Here is a 19,289-nt window from a genome sequence, read left to right as displayed (position 1 = left end):
TATTAAGTTTAGCCTTATTGAAATCGCCCAAAATAATGAGCACTGAGTCTGGGTACTTGTTCTCTGTGGAGGTAACTTGATCGGCGAGAGTCTGCAACGCAACACTCACATCTGCTTGAGGATATACAGTATGTATACTCCAAAATGAATGAAGATATTTCCCGTGGGGAGTAAAACGGCTTTCGGTTCAAAAATATTGTCTCCAAGTTTGAGCTAGCGTCTGTACACACACCTTCATTAATGTAGAAGCAGATTCCACCTCCTTTCGTCTTCCCTGATAGCTCTTTTTCCCGGTCTGCGCGATGTAAACAAAACCCGGGCAGGTATAATCCATTATCAGGAGTCAAGTCACTGAGCCACATTTCAGTAAAGCAGAGGGCAGTGGAGTGTGCAAAGTCTCTATTAGTCCTGTTCAGAAGGAGCAGTTCATCCATTTTATTAGGAAGGTGTTCGCTAGGTGTATTGCTGGGAGAGGCATACGAAATCCCCGCTGGCGGAGTCTCACCAGCGTCCCTGCCCGTTTACCCCTCCTGTGTTTCCTTCTCCAACAAACAGTAGCAGTTCCTCTGATTAAAACTTCCAATAAACTTCCTGGGTCCTCAAAATTTTTAAAATCCGTCTCTGTGATTTGTTGCTAACTTGCTTGATACACAGTAGTTCTTCTGTACTAAAAGTAATCCGTTTTGTGTCGCTGATTTCCAAGAAAATAGATAAAAACAACACAAACAAAAGAGAGCAATGTACCGAGGATGCCATCTGCGGCACCATGTTGTTCAGTTCAGTCTGAGCAGTTTCCACATGGAGACTTTCCACGGGTACGGGTTGCCCTTCAATCGCTCCCATCTTCCCAATTGTCCAGAATACCAGAAATCCTCCCACTCCAAACAGAAGAAATCCAGTAATTATCAGCCCAAAAATCCACACGTCTTCGATGTCCTCTACGGACAGCTGGGAGAGGCATGCTGTATATAATTCCACTCCTTCCAGGAATCCAATATATACCCCACGTATAAGTGGGAGCCCCCTGCTCCATTTTCATTGTTGAAAAAATCTTGTCGATCACGTTGAATGACCAGTTGATCAAATCCATGATTTAATAAAAACAGAGTTTTAGGAGGAAAGCAGAGAAGCGCTCTGTGGGGCAGACAGGACAAGAGCCTTGGGGAAAAAAGATAAGGGAGAGAAAAGAGAAGCGTCTGTACTCTCCGGGTGCCAGAAGAAAGATTATGAATATCTTTTAACTTGCCCAGTATTTCCTTATCGACAAGACTTTTATCTGGCTCCATTTTAACAAAGATATCTTAGTTTGTGTCATAAAATTATTCTTTACTTTACGGGTTAAGAACAAGTTATTTAAGCAATGACAGTTTTATCTTAAGTGTTTTAATAATGCCTGACTGCATCACAGTTATGAATGAATCAACATAATTGTTTATTCTGGGAATAATGCTTTATTTCAGACCTTAAATACACCAAATGAGTCTACTTGTTCTATTTAATAATGATTTATTTACCAGTATATTCACACATTATTATATTATTATTAATGTTACCATATTTACTTCACATTAGGTGAAATAGCCTCTCTGTGTTTGAGAAAGGAATGGTGTCTGAGGGACTTTGGTAAACATTTAACTTGTTAAGCTTTGACTTGCCAAAATTTGTAAACAACCAGTTTTACAAAAGAGAGATCACTTCCTCAATTATTTAGCTCTACCAAGCTGTCCAGTTCAGTCAAACTGGGTCAGTAAAGCATAAGGAACCATCCTTTCAAAGTCAAACTAACTTTGCAAAACTGCAACGCTCCATCAGACGCAAACTTCATCTGACCGCCAGCAGACACCCTGAAGTTTTCTCTTGACCAGCGGTAAAGTATACGAGGTGGACCTACGAGCTTCAGATAACACAGAAGTCAGTTCCATCAAATCTGTCCGTACCGACTTCTCCAGCACCTGGATCACCAGGAACCTTCACCACAAGGGTTTGTAGATTCTGCACAACTAGCATAGATGGTTTTATTAATTGTTAGCTTGTTAAACCATAGAGCTAGACTTCTTTTACAACTCAGACATCATTGCTTTCTAAGACACTTAATTAGTTTTTTTTTTCACAAAACATCTAAGCTCATATTTCATCATAACTCATTCAGTGTCTCAGTTGATATCACCTTAACTCATCATTTCTCATAAATTGTCCTGGATGCTTAGTAGTAGAAATATAGTATAAAATTGATTTTTATAAACTATATTTAGCCTCTGTCTCAAATTATTACGAAGTTGTGTTTTCTCTGGACTACCCAAATTACTTGGTTTCATCATCAATCAAATATTAAAGGGTCAATAATATTGATAATCCACATTTTAATGGAATATTATATTTTATTGAATACATTTATAATCTATTGACAATTTATTAAAAGTAACCACTTACATTACATTACACATGCTTGTGTCTAAATTAAGCCGAGGACGCTCGGACGCTAACGTTAACCATAGTTGCCATAACCAGATCCGATGAATCTGCATTTTAATTCCAACCGAAGCATAATTCCGGCTGACGCATTCCATTTTCACGGTTTGAAATTTCCAGTCACTAACTGTGTCTGAAACTGTTGTTCCATCTCATTAGCCCGAAAAGAGAGTGCATGTTTCGCCACATTCTTTTCCCATAGCTAAGCTAACGACAAATTTTTGCTTTTAAAATACGGAAGGCTGCCCTCAGATGGGCATATTCCATAAGCACCTATTTTTCCGGCATAAAGACGAGAGACTCAGTACCGATACAAGGCATTCCGTCAGCCGGAGGGCTTCTTAGCCAACTTAGCAAACGTTGGCACCACTAACTGTTAAGTGGCTATAAGCGCCATCAAATTCCTTAATTTAGAAATGTCTTTATCTGCTAGCTCACCGCAGTGACAGACTGAAATCAAAATCCCTTTGGGGAAAAAATCTGGCAAATCAATCTGCCGTGCTTGAAGCCAATAATGTAAAAAGGGCCATCTCATTTCGACAAGCAGCTATTTTAACGCTTCACAGGACAAAGATGGACACGACGTCATCCTTCCTCCTTCCCTCTTCTGCTCTATTTAAACTCTCCACCCACCCTATAACTGGCGTGTTTTGTTCTGGCTGCTTCATTTACACTTTTTGACAGTTTCCCTGAAAACACTATTTTATCCAAAATGAAGGGTTTTGTGGCATCCATTTTTTCAGGATGGCTGCAAATAGAGATAAACTCATGTTGGATATTCAAACTGAAATTAAGCTTGAGCTGTCCACTCTAAGACAGGAAGTACAGCTGACCAGACAAGATGTACAGAATTTGAGTAAGAGTTCAGGCCTTGTTATCCTCATCACCTCCACTCACATCAGCTGATTTATATAAGATGGCTGGCCCGAGTTTCTACCAACTGATTGTTACCTAAGGATCTCAGAGCCCTATTGGGTGTATATACAAGAATGAGATGTTGTTATTAAGTATGACCTTATCCAGGGGGAGCATATAGAGATTAAAGAGTAGTGGTCCTAGAATTGAGCCTTGGGGGACCCCACATGTCATGATGAAGGAATACTCAGTGTATTGCTGAACCCTTTAGAGTCCTCTACAGGTCCGGCTTCCCATGTCGACACCTCTCTTCTGGGCCCAAGAGGCCCATCTGGAACCGGGGCTCAAGACGCTCTGACACGAAAATCTTCAAAGTCACAGTCCATAAAGCAGTATCTTGAGTAAAGTATCTAAAACCTTTTATGTTGGAACACTCCCTGACATCTGCTCTTTGTGACTTGGTAAGGGCCTCACCAAAAGCTAAGGAGGTTCTACTCATCTCTTCTGCAGACCAGAGTGCATGTCCTCCTGCACCTATGGCTCCTGCACATGACTCCATCATAACGACGAATCCTCCGTCAGTTGAACCTGCCCTAAGGGTGTGTCCCGTGGCACCCATAGCTCCAGTGGGGTCTGGTGAGGTTGCGTCCATCAGTACCAGTCTTTGACCAACATTTACAACTGTTGGCGGGTCAGATCACCCTTTACAGCTGGACAAACCTGAGAAATTTAAACTTCTATGCAGCGTCATCCGTAAAGGTCCCAAAGGAATATCTCACATCACTGTGACCTTTGACGGCTCTCTAACCTGTGATGCTAACTTAGCCACTGGGTCAGATATTTCTATCATGTCTCATTGACTTTGGGAAAGCCTCGCTTGGCTGTGGCTAACCAGGGTCGTACCTTGACTTTCACCCTGCACCGTGGACATCAGTTCTTATGCTCAGGCTCCAACGACCTTGTCGTCTTTGTCTTTCCTTGACTTTTCTGTCGGTCGCATGTCAGTGCGTCATCCCGTGTTTGTGTCTGACCTTGAGTCATTCCCTTTTCTGACTAGCTCAGTTGCTTTGAGCCCATTATTGACCTCATTGGGTTGAAGCTCTGGACTCGGTTGCCTCATCCGCTGCCCATGAAGCTCCCCCCAAGACCTAATTTCTTCTTGTGGTGTTGTGAACAATAACATTGACGACTATGTGGCAAGTTGTAATGGTGTTTCACTGGTCAGCCACAGGCCTAGTGTTTGTGTCGTCTCAGTGCTCCCTGAAACACCTCGTCCTGTAGGGTGTTCTCCAACTACCAAAGGGGGGGTTGAAGGCCACCCTGAACCTGCACCTTTACAGGATGACCCAGTTCTTTCTGGCCATCCCAGCACAGAGCCCTCCACAGTCCATTCATGTGCCAGTCTCCAGTCTTCATCGATTGAGACTCCAAGTTTCGGGACTGACAAAGTGTCTGATGTTGGTCCCGTGTATCTTTGTGAAATCTGACACAGCTACGCCTTCTCTTCAGCCTTCTATGTGTGACCTAGAGGGTTGGATGCTTAAGATCCTAAAACCGTAGGTGATAATAACCCTTGATGAAAACAGCAGAGGCTTATTCACAAGTTTAACCATTTTTATTTATAGGATACAACACAGGAGATTTAAAGACAACCCAGGTCGGGATAAAAAGTAGACTAACAAACTCTAAAACACGGGAGGGAGGAGCGACGACAATGCTGGCCCTGGGACTACACACGCAACGCCATCCAACTATTATTTAAAAGCACAAAGCTGCTGTAGGGACCCGAGACAAGAGACAATAATATAAAGAAAAACACTCAGTGCTCCCTTTAACTAAAGCTCATACACACGTCACCCAGAAGTGAGTAAAAACCCCGACAAACCCCTACAGCGGATACGCTAAAAGAAACTAGCCTCCCAGAGACAGCACTGTGCTTAACGCTAACCACCCGACTCAAACAAGTTTACTTCCTTCCCCCTCTGGAGAAAACGATTAATAACAAGATAAAACCGGTAAACGGTTTAATAAAAGAACTAGAAAAGATTTAATAAAAGGAACTGGAAAAAAACAGTAGCAGGCTAAGGTCTCATCGGCCGACCGCTTGCCAATGAAAATTCCGGCTGTTCACCCCTCAGTCCTGCTCACCCACTTAGCCGCACGCACGTCCGCACCCAAAGCGAAGCATTCAGCGTTTGCGGCTAGACCCCAGCTGCCCTAATTATAGTAGCCCTCTGATTACACACCTGGATCCCCTGTCAGCGGCATGACAGGTATAACCAGAATAACTTCCGGGAACTAAGGTGACCCGGTTACAATCCACCCCTAGAAAATGTATCGGCGGCCCGTCGATATGAAAACAAACTAGCACCACGGTCAAAATATTGCTGCTTCAATACTGCCACTACTGGTGATCTAAGAGACAGCAGCCCCATCCGCCGTCCCCCCGGCCCTCCTTGGGAGATGATGAGGATTTGAATGCTGGCCAGCTGTTTTTCTGGATGACTTTCGTGTAACCACCTTACTTTCTCCGCGCTCTTGGGGGGTCGTTGCAGGGGCCAGTGGAGGTAGGTCGAGATGACCTATACTCGTAGCTCCATGGGACACCAAACCCTGTGAATTTCCCTCTAATTTTCTGGTTACTAAAAATACATACTCTGGTTCATCCTCTTCCTCCAGGGTAGGGCTCTCCTCTCTCACCCTGGACTGCTTAGGACAGAGCCCCTCAGGGACCGGCCTCAACAAAGAGCGATGGACAGTCTTATGGCGTTGTAGGTTGTCCAGGGGCGCCACCGTATACACTGATCCCCCTGGTGTCGGGGACTTCAGTACCACATGGATCATAGGGCTCCATTTGTCCTGGATCTTGATCCTGCCCCTTTTACTGTGGTCCTCAACATAAACCAACTGCTGTACCTGCAGTTCGCTGGCCAGACCCTCTCCATCATGGTGCTCTTTACGACGATCTGCTGCCTTTTGTATACGATCCTGTGCCCCTTTTAGGGCAACCTGGAGTCTACGGCGGTGTTCTTGAACCCAGTCCTCCACTCTGCCCGTTTGAATCTCTGGGACCCTTCCAAGGAGAAAGTCAATAGGTAAGCAGGGTTCCTGACCAAACAAAGTGAGGGGACTCACCCGTAGACTGGTGAACAGTGGTATTATAAGAGTACAATACCTGTGGTAAATACTGGGGCCAACAGCTTTTCTTTTCAATAGGGAAAGTGCGTAGCAAATCATGTAACGTTCTGTTGAACCTTTCACATTGGCCATTTCCTTCTGGATGGTACGGTGTGGTGCGTGTCTTCTGAACCCCATACAGCTCACACAGCTGATGGATTAGTGCACTCTCAAAATTACGGCCTTGGTCCGAATGCAATCTTGCTGGAACACCAAACTTGTAGAACCATTCCTGCACCAGTATTTGAGCCACCGTCGCCGCTCGCTGGTCCCTGGTTGCCACTGCCTGAGTAAACTTTGAAAAAACATCAGTCATCACAAGCACACTTTCTACACCATCCTGAGATGGGTCCAGCAGTGTAAAGTCTATCACCAGTACTTGGTTTGGTCTTGATGCCAGTACATGTCCCATAGGTGCCCGACTCTGAGGACGAGGGGCTTTTGCTAAGGTGCAGCGTTCACACTGGTGGCACCATTCCTTAATATCTCTCAGCATCAGCGGCCAGTAACATCGCTCTCTGATGAGTTCTGTAGTCCTCTCCACCCCCTGGTGGCCATGGTACTCATGCAGCTGCTTCATGACCTCCACCTTCAATGTCTCTGGAAGTAGCAGTTGATTAATATCCTCCCCACCTTCAGGCCGCTGCGCTTGTCGGTAGAGCAAACCATTTAGCTGAACGACTTTACTCCACTGCCGACACAGCTCCAAAACCTGAGGCGAGAGACTCGCTCTTTCTGCCCGGTCTGGGCGTTTCTGGGTGACCCGGTTACATATGCAGTGGCTGTATGACCCTGAAATGGTCTGTGTTCAGGAGCTACTAAGTTCCTCCGGGCCCCTTTCTGACATTGATACCAATTGGACTCATACCATAATGTGGCAGTCTGAAGCCAACATCACTCACATGTTAGTCCAACTACAGAAAATTTTGTTTTTGGTTGTAAATGTTGTGTATGTGATAAGGGAGGGGCTGTCCACAGCAGCCAGGTCTCATCAATGCCAGAGTCTGTGCCCACACACCCCAGCAGCAGATAGCCAGCAGCGGAATGACACCAATAAGCCAGCCTGAGGGCGTCAGGGCAGAAGCTCCCAGCTAAAGGGAACGCCCTATCTCCAAGAGCCCACCTCTGTAGGTGAAAGCCAGCATGAGGCAACCAAGCTAACCTAGCCCTGCCCCACCAGCAAAGGAAGCACCAACCCCCCAACCGCGCTCCCAACCCAAAGGGATGCTGAGGATGATAGTTGAAGAGGACACTCTTGGCCGGAAAAGTTGGGGGTCAAGCATGTATTTCAAGCTCATGTATTTCATTAACATGTTCAGTGGGAAACTACTAGAAATGCTAAGAACCATTCATTTCTACTGGTAACAATGTAATGGTGGTATAGCTCTTTGATTATGTCCAAGTTGGCAATAATGAAGTCTAAAATCATATTCAAAGATAGATGTGTTTGTAAATGACATATCACAATGGCTTGCCATAGACAGACCGGGAGCTACTGCCTGGAGTCACGGTGTAGTAAAAAAATCCGTCAATAAAAATTATTTGAGGAATTTAGTAAATCGAAGCAACCTCCAGAATTAGCTAGACCTCCTCAGCCAGACAAAAGCTCACCACACACCAGAGTACACACACACACACACACACACACACACACACACACACACACACACACACTCTCTCTCCACTCACCCGTCTGAGTCCTGGTAGTTGATATTTAGTCTCTTGTTGGAGCCCAGCAGTTCTGAAAAACAGGGGGGGGTTACACTAGTCAGAGTTTGCTTTTCACATCATCCCACCTAAGATGGCTTCGCCAGCCATGGATTTGTTCTCCACTATTACCCGAATATTAAACTTTAATGCACTCTAACTGCTCCCCTGGCTTTTTTTAATCTTTACTGTCTGTCCAACTGGATCTCCAGGTCTCTTGAATTTGTTTCCAATCTTCAAAGTCATGCTCCTCACTCAGATTAATATTCTCTGACATCCTACAGAGTATCCACTGCTTAATGGCCCGTTGGTCGTCTGAGCCCACAGTAGCTCAGGCCGGCCAGTGTAGGAGGAAGCCATCATGGTTTCCTCCTACACTGGATCTGAACATCTCCTAGCCACACACAATGAGGATACAGATGGAGAGACCTAGGACCTCATTTATAAAACTTGCTCATGCACAAGTCATTTTCTACACAAACTGTGATTTATAATTTTAAAAAAAATTGGGAGACAGAGAATCTGGCAGCAAAGCCAGTGAGACGGTAACATGGTTGATTTAAGCTCTCACACACACGCACACACAACGAACAGTCAGTTTCGGTTTCTACCCATGAAATGCAGATATGCAGAGTAGAGGCCGACTGATATATCGGGCCAATATATTGTATTTTTTCTATATCAGTCATTGGCCAAACTTATTTTTATAAGCCGATAAAAATAAATAAATAGATCAGGCACCTGTGTGGCCAACCGCCGCCACTACTACACTGAAGAAAGGACCCAAAGGACCCCAACACACAGTTTTTTTATGTTTTGAGTTTGTTTTATATTTGAAGTTCAATAAATATTAAGAGATTTATTGTCTTATTTAATTTATATTGCTCACAGCGAGTGCTCTGTCGTCTTTCATAATCAATGTGCCGCTAAAACGTATACATATATCAGCCTTAAAAATCGGCTTTAGATATCGGTCATCGGCAACAAAATTCTTTAGAAATCGGTATCGGCACTGGCCTTAAACAAACCCATATTGGTCAGCCTCTAATGCAGAGTACTCATAAAGTAAAAACCAGGAAGTGTGCGCCCCCGCGCTCACGGACGAGGAACGTTAGCGCTACCCCCCTCCCTCGCTCTCATGGTCCTTTCTGTCAGGCTTATCAAGTTTTCTAGGGGAAACCCTGCTCTATCCAGTGTTTTCATTTCCGGACCATACGATTTGGGGATGTGATCTTTACTTGACACCAAAACAGCATGAGGTGACCAGTAAACAGCGTGATGTGACCTGTATGCTACACAGGGATGATAAACTGCACACACATTTACACACATTCCTTTAGACTCTCAAAAGGGAGACAAACAGGCACTGGTACAGGGTGTTCTTACTGATAAGCCAGGACTGGAAAGAGGCAAGGTCAAACGCCTGTCTGTTGCCAGGGAAAAATGAGCTGGATGAAGGTTTCGTTTAAAAAACGATTAATAAAATAAAAATAAAATAATAAATAATGTGTCCATAATGTATCCAACAAGGAGCAATCTATCACTGTGTCAACCTGATGATGAACTATAAAATCAACATTGTTTAACTGAACAATCACACGATAATAAATCATCGTATATTTTGTGGCAATGACAGCCTTAAGACCTGTGTTGAACGTGCCCAAGCCCATACTTTTGAGAGCACCATGTGAGCACCTGTGTGTGTACACACGCTTGTTTATGTAAGGTTTCTCTATAAAAGCCTCCAATAGGGAGTCTGAGGGACCACAGATCTGCCCCCCAAAGATGTGTAGGAGACGGGGGGAGCTCCAAGTCCCAGAGATCCAGGCGCTGCCCCAGAACACAGGAATCCCAAGAAGACTGCAACCAGACAGGCCCCCGCCCCCCTCTAGAGGCACAGAGGATCGCCCCGGGGGGCCACAACCAGCAGCCGGCAGAGTCCTGGGAGATATCAGCGGCAAGCCCACAGGCCCGCCTGCAGCCTCTCACCCCCTAGCCAGCCGAGCCCGGGACCCAGCGACCCGGGACCCAGGGGCGACCACCCCCGCCAGGGACCCAGCAGAGCCCAGGGACCCAGATCCCACCAGACAGCCACCGGGATTGATCAGGCAGATGCCAAAATCTTAAACCCCCTGACCCGGGAGCCACGAACACTCAGGCAGACCAAGGCACCATACCCCACACCAGGTGTGGCAGGGGGAGGGGAGAAGAAGATCTATATCATCAAAAGAAGTCCCAGGAGAGGGGAGGAGTCAAAGGCCCCACCTGACATATACAGTCATACACAAACACAGTCACACACTCCCTCCCTCATGCTCACACATGCACATACAACCAAAGACTTACAAAAATGCACGCCGGACACCCACTCATGCTCCCCATACACACCCTATTCACTCTGGTCCCGGTACTGCTGCACATGGGGTACAACCATCACCGGTTACCAGAGTTTGACCCTTTCTGCTGGTGTGCTGATGAGCAGGCTCCCCCGCCCAACGCTGAGCACAGCAACCCACCACCCCAGACCCCAACCAGACGACCAGATCTCCCTCCTAGCCTCCAGCCCCAGGAAGCCAAGCAGCAACAGAGGTGTGCTAAGACCCCTAGTCACCCTCCACCTGCTCCAATATAGTGTTGTGAGTTGATGGGGTGTATTCCATGGCTGTGGTGAGCGGGCAGTGCGGGCATTGTCTGGCCTATCCCAGCTGATGCCACCGCACCACCCCACTTGCACCCACAGCCCTCAATGTCGAGTGCAGTTTAAATTTGGAAGTGGGCACCGGCACTCGGGAGGAAGTGCCGTTGAATGTGCTCACTCCCAAGGCCCTAAGTGTGTGTTTGCGTGGAATGTCATCGGTGGAAGTGTATAAGGTGCAAATAAAGTTGGGGGGCAGGTTGCCACAGGAATGGGGAAATGGGGTCCATACCCGCACTCCCTGACTTGTCCACCCCCCAAGGTCCTATGTGCCTGTCTGTGTGATGATGTGAGGGAGCAGGAGGAGAGAAATATGAGGGGATGGGGAGGAATGGCTGGTTGGGCTTAGCCCTCCAGGGAGCCAGGTCCCCCACTGGCCCCAATAGGCACCTCTGTTGTCAAATTGCTGCCCAGGGTATGGAGACCCCAGCCCATCCTGCCAGGGCCCAAAGCAGCAGCACTACAGAGCCTCATGGAGTCCGAGGGCACCAACCCAGCCCCACCCCAGCAGAATATCTATGCCCATCCCTGCATTTACACAACTTCCAGAATATATAAGACATAGGACATCCAGGTAAGGTTGGGTCCTCCCCCTCCTGGACCTCCCCCTCCCCTGTGATGGAACAGCAGAGGAGCCAAGGTCAACCCGAGGCCCCTGAACCCGGGCCAGGCACTGTTGCATGTTCCTGCCTTCTTCCCGGCAGCAATGTTGATTTTATACTGCGCTCCGTTCCGGAACTGCGCTGCTCTGGGGGGCTGCATGTTGGAGTAGCTCTGTTGACTATATGTAAGTTTAGCCTTTTCTTGGACATTTTTTCTTCTAGTTTCTCAAGAAAACGGTATTTTTTGGACATTTTACTTTTCCGTTTCTCGTGCTGTAAAGCTTTACTGCTATTTTTTCACTTTTTTACCTTTTTGAGCATTTGTTATGATGCGTAACCATGGCAACAAGCTGGCTTACAATCAGGAGCAGCTGAATAACATTGGGAAGGCTGAAATAATACCTCAACTGAAGCCACAAGTCCCAAATGAGCTAAAACGCAAGAAGCGTGGGTGCAGAGTGGGAGCAAAACGGAGACAGAGAAAGAGAAAATTCAAACCATCTCTTCCATCGATCATAATTTGCAATGTGAGATGGATGAACTTCAAGCCCTTTCAAGGACTCAAGCCTGATTTATGCTTCTCCGTCTGCGTCAGTGCGGAGCACACGCAACGCCATTATCCGTCCTTGCGTAGGGATCCGGCAGGCACGCAAGTACGTACGGAGTCGAGCCCACTTTTTTAAACATCCGTCGAACGAAATGGATTATGCAAGCTTGTGATTGGTCAGGACGCCGCTGTTGTTTACAGCGCCGCCATTGCAAAGAGAGCCGAGTTTAACTAGCGGCAGACACGGAGAAGCTTGAAGAATGCCTCGCGAACAAACTCTAAAAATATGAACGTTTCATCCCCCCGTGACTGGAGGAGTGAAAAGATGCGCAGCAAGCGTTTTATTTGTGGACGGAAATGACAGGAAACGTGGGTTTAGAGGTGGGGAGTGCATGAAGCGGTGGGAGAATGAGAGACAAATATGTCCGTGTTAAAAGTCTCTTATATACACAAAAAACACAATATAAACAAACGATTTTGGACCGATACATGACAGGATACCACAGAACAGCCCTACGCCCTCTGTGGTCCTGCCGGGGAATTGCTTTGCAACACTCTCCAGGAGACGGAGAAGTATGAGAGCAAAACGCTTCCGTCAATCCGTGCGAGTCTGTCCCTTGCGGAGCTGACGGAGAAGCATAAACCAGGCTTCAGCCAGCGTATCGGCAGTGTAGTGTTATGTGTTTCACTGAGACGTGGCTGCAGGACCATATCCCCGATTCCAGCATCTCTCTGCCAGGATTCCTGACTGTACGAGCAGACAGAGATCTGAAGAGGAGCGGGAAAAGAAAAGGAGGTGGAGTGGCAGTGCTTGTCAACAACAGAGGGTGCCATCCAGGTCATGTTTCAGTGAAATGTCGTCTCTGCAGCCCAGATGTTAAACTCTTGGCAGTAAGTTGTTGCCCATATTATCTGCCAAGAGAGTTCACCAGTGTTGTCTTGGCATCCATTTATATTCCACCTTCAGCCATTGCTGACAATGCATGTGATACCATCAGTTACAAACCCAGCACCCCAATGCATTTGTGGCTATATCTGGTGATTTTAATCATGCCTTGCTCTCTGCTACACTTCCAACTTTTCAACAGTTTGTCATCTGCTCCACCAGAGAAAACAAGACATTGGATTTGTGTTATGCAAATGTAAAGAATGCATACATGTCCAAAACAAGACCTCCTCTGGGACAATCAGATCACAATCTTGTTTATCTCTGCTCAGAATACAAACCACTTGTTCAGAGGCAACCTGTGACAAGAACTGAGAGAAAATTGTCACAGGACGCTGAAGAAGCCCTGCAGAGTTGTTTTGAGACCACAGATTGGATGACTCTGAGCCTGATGTACTTTGCCAGAAACTCTAGAAGACACAGGTGGGGGTCTCAACTATCACCTGGATTAAAGACTACCTGACTAACAGACCAGTTTGTGAGGCTGAAGAACTGCACATCAAACCAGGTGATCAGTAACATTGGAGCACCACAGGGGACTGTACTCTCACCATTCCTTTTCTCCCTGTACACCTCAGACTTCCAGTACAAATCAGAGACCTGTCATGTACAGAAATACTCAGATGACTCTGCAGTTGTCGGGTGTATCAGAGATGGACAGGAAGCTGAGTACAGAGAGCTGGTGGAGCACTTTGTGGCATGGTGTGGAAACAATCATCTGACCTTGAACGTGAACAAAACAAAGGAGATGATTTTAGACTTCAGAAGAAACAGGGTGGAGTCAAACACTGTTTCCATCATGGGAGAAGAAGTGGAGGTGGTTGAGGAATACAAACACCTTGGAGTTCACCTGGACAACAGACTGGACTGGAGAAAGAACAGTGAAGCTGTTTACAAGAAGGGGCACACCAGACTGCACTTCTTGAGGATGCTTAGGTCCTTCAATGTCTGTAGCAAGATGCTGCAGATCTTCTACAAGTCTGTTGTTGAGAGTGTAATCTCTTCAGCCATCGTCTGTTGGGGTAGCAGCATCAGAAGCAAAACAGAACATCTACTCAGACATAGCTGAATTTCTTCTGTCAGAGAGGACATGTGGAGACACACGGCAGTTCTCAGCGATGACATCATCATCAACATCTTCAGACCTGCTGACTGGCAGCTTGTTCAGAGCGGAAGGGGACAAAAGTATGTGTTGATGTCTGGCCTCCAGCAACAAGTAAAGGCTGGTTACACCAAATTAAATTATGCTTTAACCTGTAACACCTGATCCAACACGCATGCACGCACACACACACACACACACACACACACACACACACATACACACACACACACACGCGCACACACACACATACACACACACGCACACACACACACACGCGCACACACACACACACACACACACACACACACACACACACACGCACACACACACACACACACACACGCACACACACACACACGCGCACACACACACACACACACACACGCGCACACACACACATACACACACACGCACACACACACACATGCACGTGCACACACACACACACACGCACACGCGCACACACACACATACACACACACGTGCACACACACACACACATGCACGTGCACACACACACACATATACAAACACACACACGCACACACACACACACACGTGCACACACACGTGCACACACACACACACACACTTCTTTGATAAATTCTACAACAATACTAAGGCGAGCCCATCTGCCACGGGAGGTGAGGGGTCAGGATTAATACATTTGTGTCTGATTGGAGGAGGAGCTGTCTGGTTGATTAAGCAGCAGACAGTTTATCCCCGCCAGCTGGTTTATAAGCTAACTACACCACCATGCTTCTTCAGGAAGAGCAAATGTAGATGAGCTCAAAGAAATGAAATGATAAATGACAGAACCCAGGTGAGTTCACCTGTAAGAGTCCGCAGCCAGTCCATCTTTGTGCAGACTCAAACAAATTCAGTTCACAAACAATTTCTTCTTATTAATTTATTCCTTCAAATTTATAACACTTTATGTTGTTTTATAACAGTTAATGTTTTAATAACAGTTTATGTTGTTTTTATAACAGTTTATGTTGTTTTTATAACACTTAATGTTGTTTTATAAGTTTGTTGTTTTTGTAACAGTTTATTGTTTTTAGAACAGTTTATATTGTTTTTGTGTTGTTTTTATAACAGTTTATGTTGTTTTTATAACAGTTTATGTTGTTTTGATAACACTTAATGTTGTTTTATAAAAGTTTGTTGTTTTTGTAACAGTTTATTGTTTTTAGAACAGTTTATATTGTTTTTGTGTTGTTTTTATAACAGTTTATGTTGTTTTTATAACACTTTGTGTTGTTTTGATAACACTTAATGTTGTTTTATAAAAGTTTGTTGTGTTTGTAACAGTTTATTGTTTTTAGAACAGTTTATATTGTTTTTGTGTTGTTTTTATAACAGTTTATGTTGTTTTTATAACACTTTGTGTTGTTTTATGTTGTTTTTATAACACTTGATGTTGTTTTAATAACAGTTTGTGTTGTTTTTATGTTGTTTCTATAACAGTTAATGTTGTTTTTATAACAGTTTGTTGTTTTATAACACTTTATAATGTTTTTATAACACTTCGTGTTGTTTTATGTTGTTTTATGTTGTTTTTATAAGACTTGATGTTGTTTAATAAAAGTTTATGTTGTTCAATGTTGTTTTTATAACAGTTTATGTTGTTGTGATGCTGTTTTATAACAGTTTATGTTGTTTTTGAAACACTTTAGGTTGTTTTTATAACAATTTATGTTGTTTGATAACACCTTTTGTTTCATGTTGTTTTTATAACACTATGTTATTTTAGGCGGGTTTTAAGCCACTTTATGTTGTTTTTATGTTGTTTTTATAACAGTTTAATTAGGTTTTATAACAGTTTATGTTGTTTTAGGTTGTTTTTATAACACTATGTTATTTTAGGTGGGTTTTAAGCCACTTTATGTTGTTTTTATGTTGTTTTTATAACAGTTTAATTAGGTTTTATAACAGTTTATGTTGTTTTAGGTTGTTTTTATAACACTATGTTATTTTAGGTGGGTTTTAAGCCACTTTATGTTGTTTTTATGTTGTTTTTATAACAGTTTAATTAGGTTTTATAACAGTTTATGTTGTTTTAGGTTGTTTTTATAACACTATGTTATTTTAGGTGGGTTTTAAGCCACTTTATGTTGTTTTATGTTGTTTTTATAACAGTTTAATTAGGTTTTATAACAGTTTATGTTGTTTTAGGTTGTTTTTATAACACTATGGTATTTTATAACACTTTGTGTTGTTTTTATGTTTTTTTATAACACTTTATGTTGTTTTATAACAGTTTGTTGTTTTTATAACAGATGAAGTTGTTTTTATAACAGTTAATTGTTTTTATAACAGTTAATGTTTTAAAAACAGTTTATGTTGTTTTTATAACACTTTATGTTGTTTTGATAACACTTAATGTTGTTTTATAAAAGTTTGTTGTTTTTGTAACAGTTTATTGTTTTTAGATCAGTTTATATTGTTTTTGTGTTGTTTTTATAACAGTTTATGTTGTTTTTATAACACTTTGTGTTGTTTTATGTTGTTTTTATAACACTTGATGTTGTTTTAATAACAGTTTGTGTTGTTTTTATGTTGTTTATATAACAGTTAATGTTGTTTTTATAACAGTTTGTTGTTTTATAACACTTTATAATGTTTTTATAACACTTCGTGTTGTTTTATGTTGTTTTATGTTGTTTTTATAAGACTTGATGTTGTTTAATAAAAGTTTATGTTGTTTAATGTTGTTTTTATAACAGTTTATGTTGTTGTGATGCTGTTTTTATAACAGTTTATGTTGTTTTTGAAACACTTTAGGTTGTTTTTATAACAATTTATGTTGTTTTATAACACCTTTTGTTTCATGTTATTTTTATAACACTATGTTATTTTAGGTGGGTTTTAAGCCACTTTATGTTGTTTTTATGTTGTTTTTATAACAGTTTAATTAGGTTTTATAACAGTTTATGTTGTTTTAGGTTGTTTTTATAACACTATGTTATTTTAGGTGGGTTTTAAGCCACTTTATGTTGTTTTTATGTTGTTTTTATAACAGTTTAATTAGGTTTTATAACAGTTTATGTTGTTTTAGGTTGTTTTTATAACACTATTTTATTTTAGGTGGGTTTTAAGCCACTTTATGTTGTTTTTATGTTGTTTTTATAACAGTTTAATTAGGTTTTATAACAGTTTATGTTGTTTTAGGTTGTTTTTATAACACTATGGTATTTTTTATAACACTTTGTGTTGTTTTTATGTTTTTTATAACACTTTATGTTGTTTTATAACAGTTTGTTGTTTTTATAACAGATGAAGTTGTTTTTATAACAGTTAATTGTTTTTATAACAGTTTACATTGTTTTTGTGGTGGTTTTGTAACAGTTTATGATGTTTTTGTGTTGCTTTTCAATCAATCAATCAATCAATCAAATTTATTTATAAAGCGCTTTTCAAACAAAGTGCAATTCAAAGTGCTTTACAAAATGACCCCAGATTCCCATAACAGGTTAAAAACAATAACAGACATATGCATGCACACGCACAGACACACACACGTAAAAAATATATTAGGCTGAGTCCAGATGAGCCAAGTATGGTAACGCAAGGAAACGCCATCAAAGGAGCCGTCTGTCCCAGGAGCATCAGGTCTTCCACACTAAGTCAGGGCGCCTAGAGGAGGGGGAGCATAGACCCCCACCTATAGAGCGCCCAGGAAGCTACAGTCGACCACCGCTCCCGGGGCAGAGGGCCCCCACAGACGAAACACTGGATTAAAATGAGTAAAAATGTAATAAAAGAGCTAATATAAATGACAAAAATTAGAAAATAAGAAATAAATAACATGATATAGATAGTAAAATAATAATTTAAATAATAAAACTGTGCTAAAATATAATCATATAATACACGCAAAGCAGGTAATAAAATATAATCATATAGAACATGCAAAGCAAGTAATAAAATATAATCATGTAAAACGAGAAATAAAACTAGTAAATATTTAGATAAAAGCTAACCTAAAAAGATGGGTCTTGAGTCTTGACTTAAAAACATGAACGTTCTCTGCAGCCCTGAGGTCCTCTGGCAGCTCGTTCCAGAGGCGAGGGCCATAACACTGGAAGGACGCCTCGCCGTGAGTGTGTGTCCTGACTTTAGGGATGACCAGGAGACGGCTGCCAGAGGAGCGCAGAGGCCGCGAGGGTTCATATTGTAAAAGCAGTTCTGATAGATAAGAAGGCCCAAGACCGTTAAGACACTTAAAAACGATTAGAAGAACCTTAAAATGGATCCTGAAACATACGGGGAGCCAATGCAATGATTCTAAAACTGGTGTCATGTGCTCCCGCCTCCTGGTCTTCATCAGGACACGTGCTGCCGAATTTTGTAGAATTTGTAAGCCTGAGATGCTCTTTTTGGGAAGACCAGAAAGCAGGGCATTGCAGTAGTCTATCCTACTGGTGATAAAAGCATCCATCAGCATCTCCGTACTGGCCCGAGAGAGAATGGGGCGGACTCTGGCGATGTTCTTTAGATGATAAAAACCTAGTTTTGTGATATTTTTAATGTGTGGGATAAAAGTCAGCTCAGAGTCAAAAATCACACCCAGGTTCTTCACTTGTTCAGATGGATTAAAAGACAGAGATTGTAATTTCGGTAAAAGCTTCTCTCTCTGGGCCTCAGGACCAATGACTAAAACTTCAGTTTTGTCCTGGTTGAGCTGGAGAAAGTTCTCTGCCATCCAGGATTCAATGTCTAAAATACAGTTAAAAAGTGCATCCATTGACCGAGAGTCATCCGGAGACACGGAGATGTACAACTGTGTATCATCAGCATAACTGTGAAAGTTAACCCCGTGTCTCCTGATGACTCCGCCAAGAGGGAGCATATAAAGATTAAAAAGCACTGGGCCTAAAATTGAACCCTGGGGCACACCACATGTAATCCCATGGACCCTAGAGGAACAGGTATCCAAACTCACCATGAAAGTCCTGTCTGTGAGGTAGGATGTGAACCATCTATGTACAGCACCAGAGAGGCCGATCTGTTGTAAACGAGTTAAAAGAACAGTGTGGTCTACTGTATCGAAGGCAGCACTTAGATCCAGTAGAATCAACACTGTCAACTTCTGTTTGTCATAATTTACTCTAAAATCATTTAAAATCTTCAGAAGGGCCGTCTCGGTGCTGTGGTTCACCCTAAAACCAGACTGAAACTTC

General features: G+C 43.0%; 1 protein-coding gene across 1 annotated transcript in view; it reads right to left on the bottom strand.

Annotated features, from left to right (window-relative positions):
* LOC107376744 (caskin-2) overlaps nt 1-19,289 on the bottom strand; it is a 175,390-nt gene that overhangs the window by 134,278 nt on the left and 21,823 nt on the right. Inside the window, exon 3 of the mRNA XM_070545349.1 lies at nt 8,191-8,242. Coding sequence (XP_070401450.1) covers nt 8,191-8,242 — 52 coding nt within the window. The remainder of the gene's footprint in view (nt 1-8,190; nt 8,243-19,289) is intronic.

Source organism: Nothobranchius furzeri, chromosome 16 (assembly GCF_043380555.1).
Source record: "Nothobranchius furzeri strain GRZ-AD chromosome 16, NfurGRZ-RIMD1, whole genome shotgun sequence".
NCBI lineage: Eukaryota > Metazoa > Chordata > Actinopteri > Cyprinodontiformes > Nothobranchiidae > Nothobranchius > Nothobranchius furzeri.
Note: the sequence above shows the minus strand (reverse complement) of the source record. Positions and strands in the feature narration are given on the sequence as shown.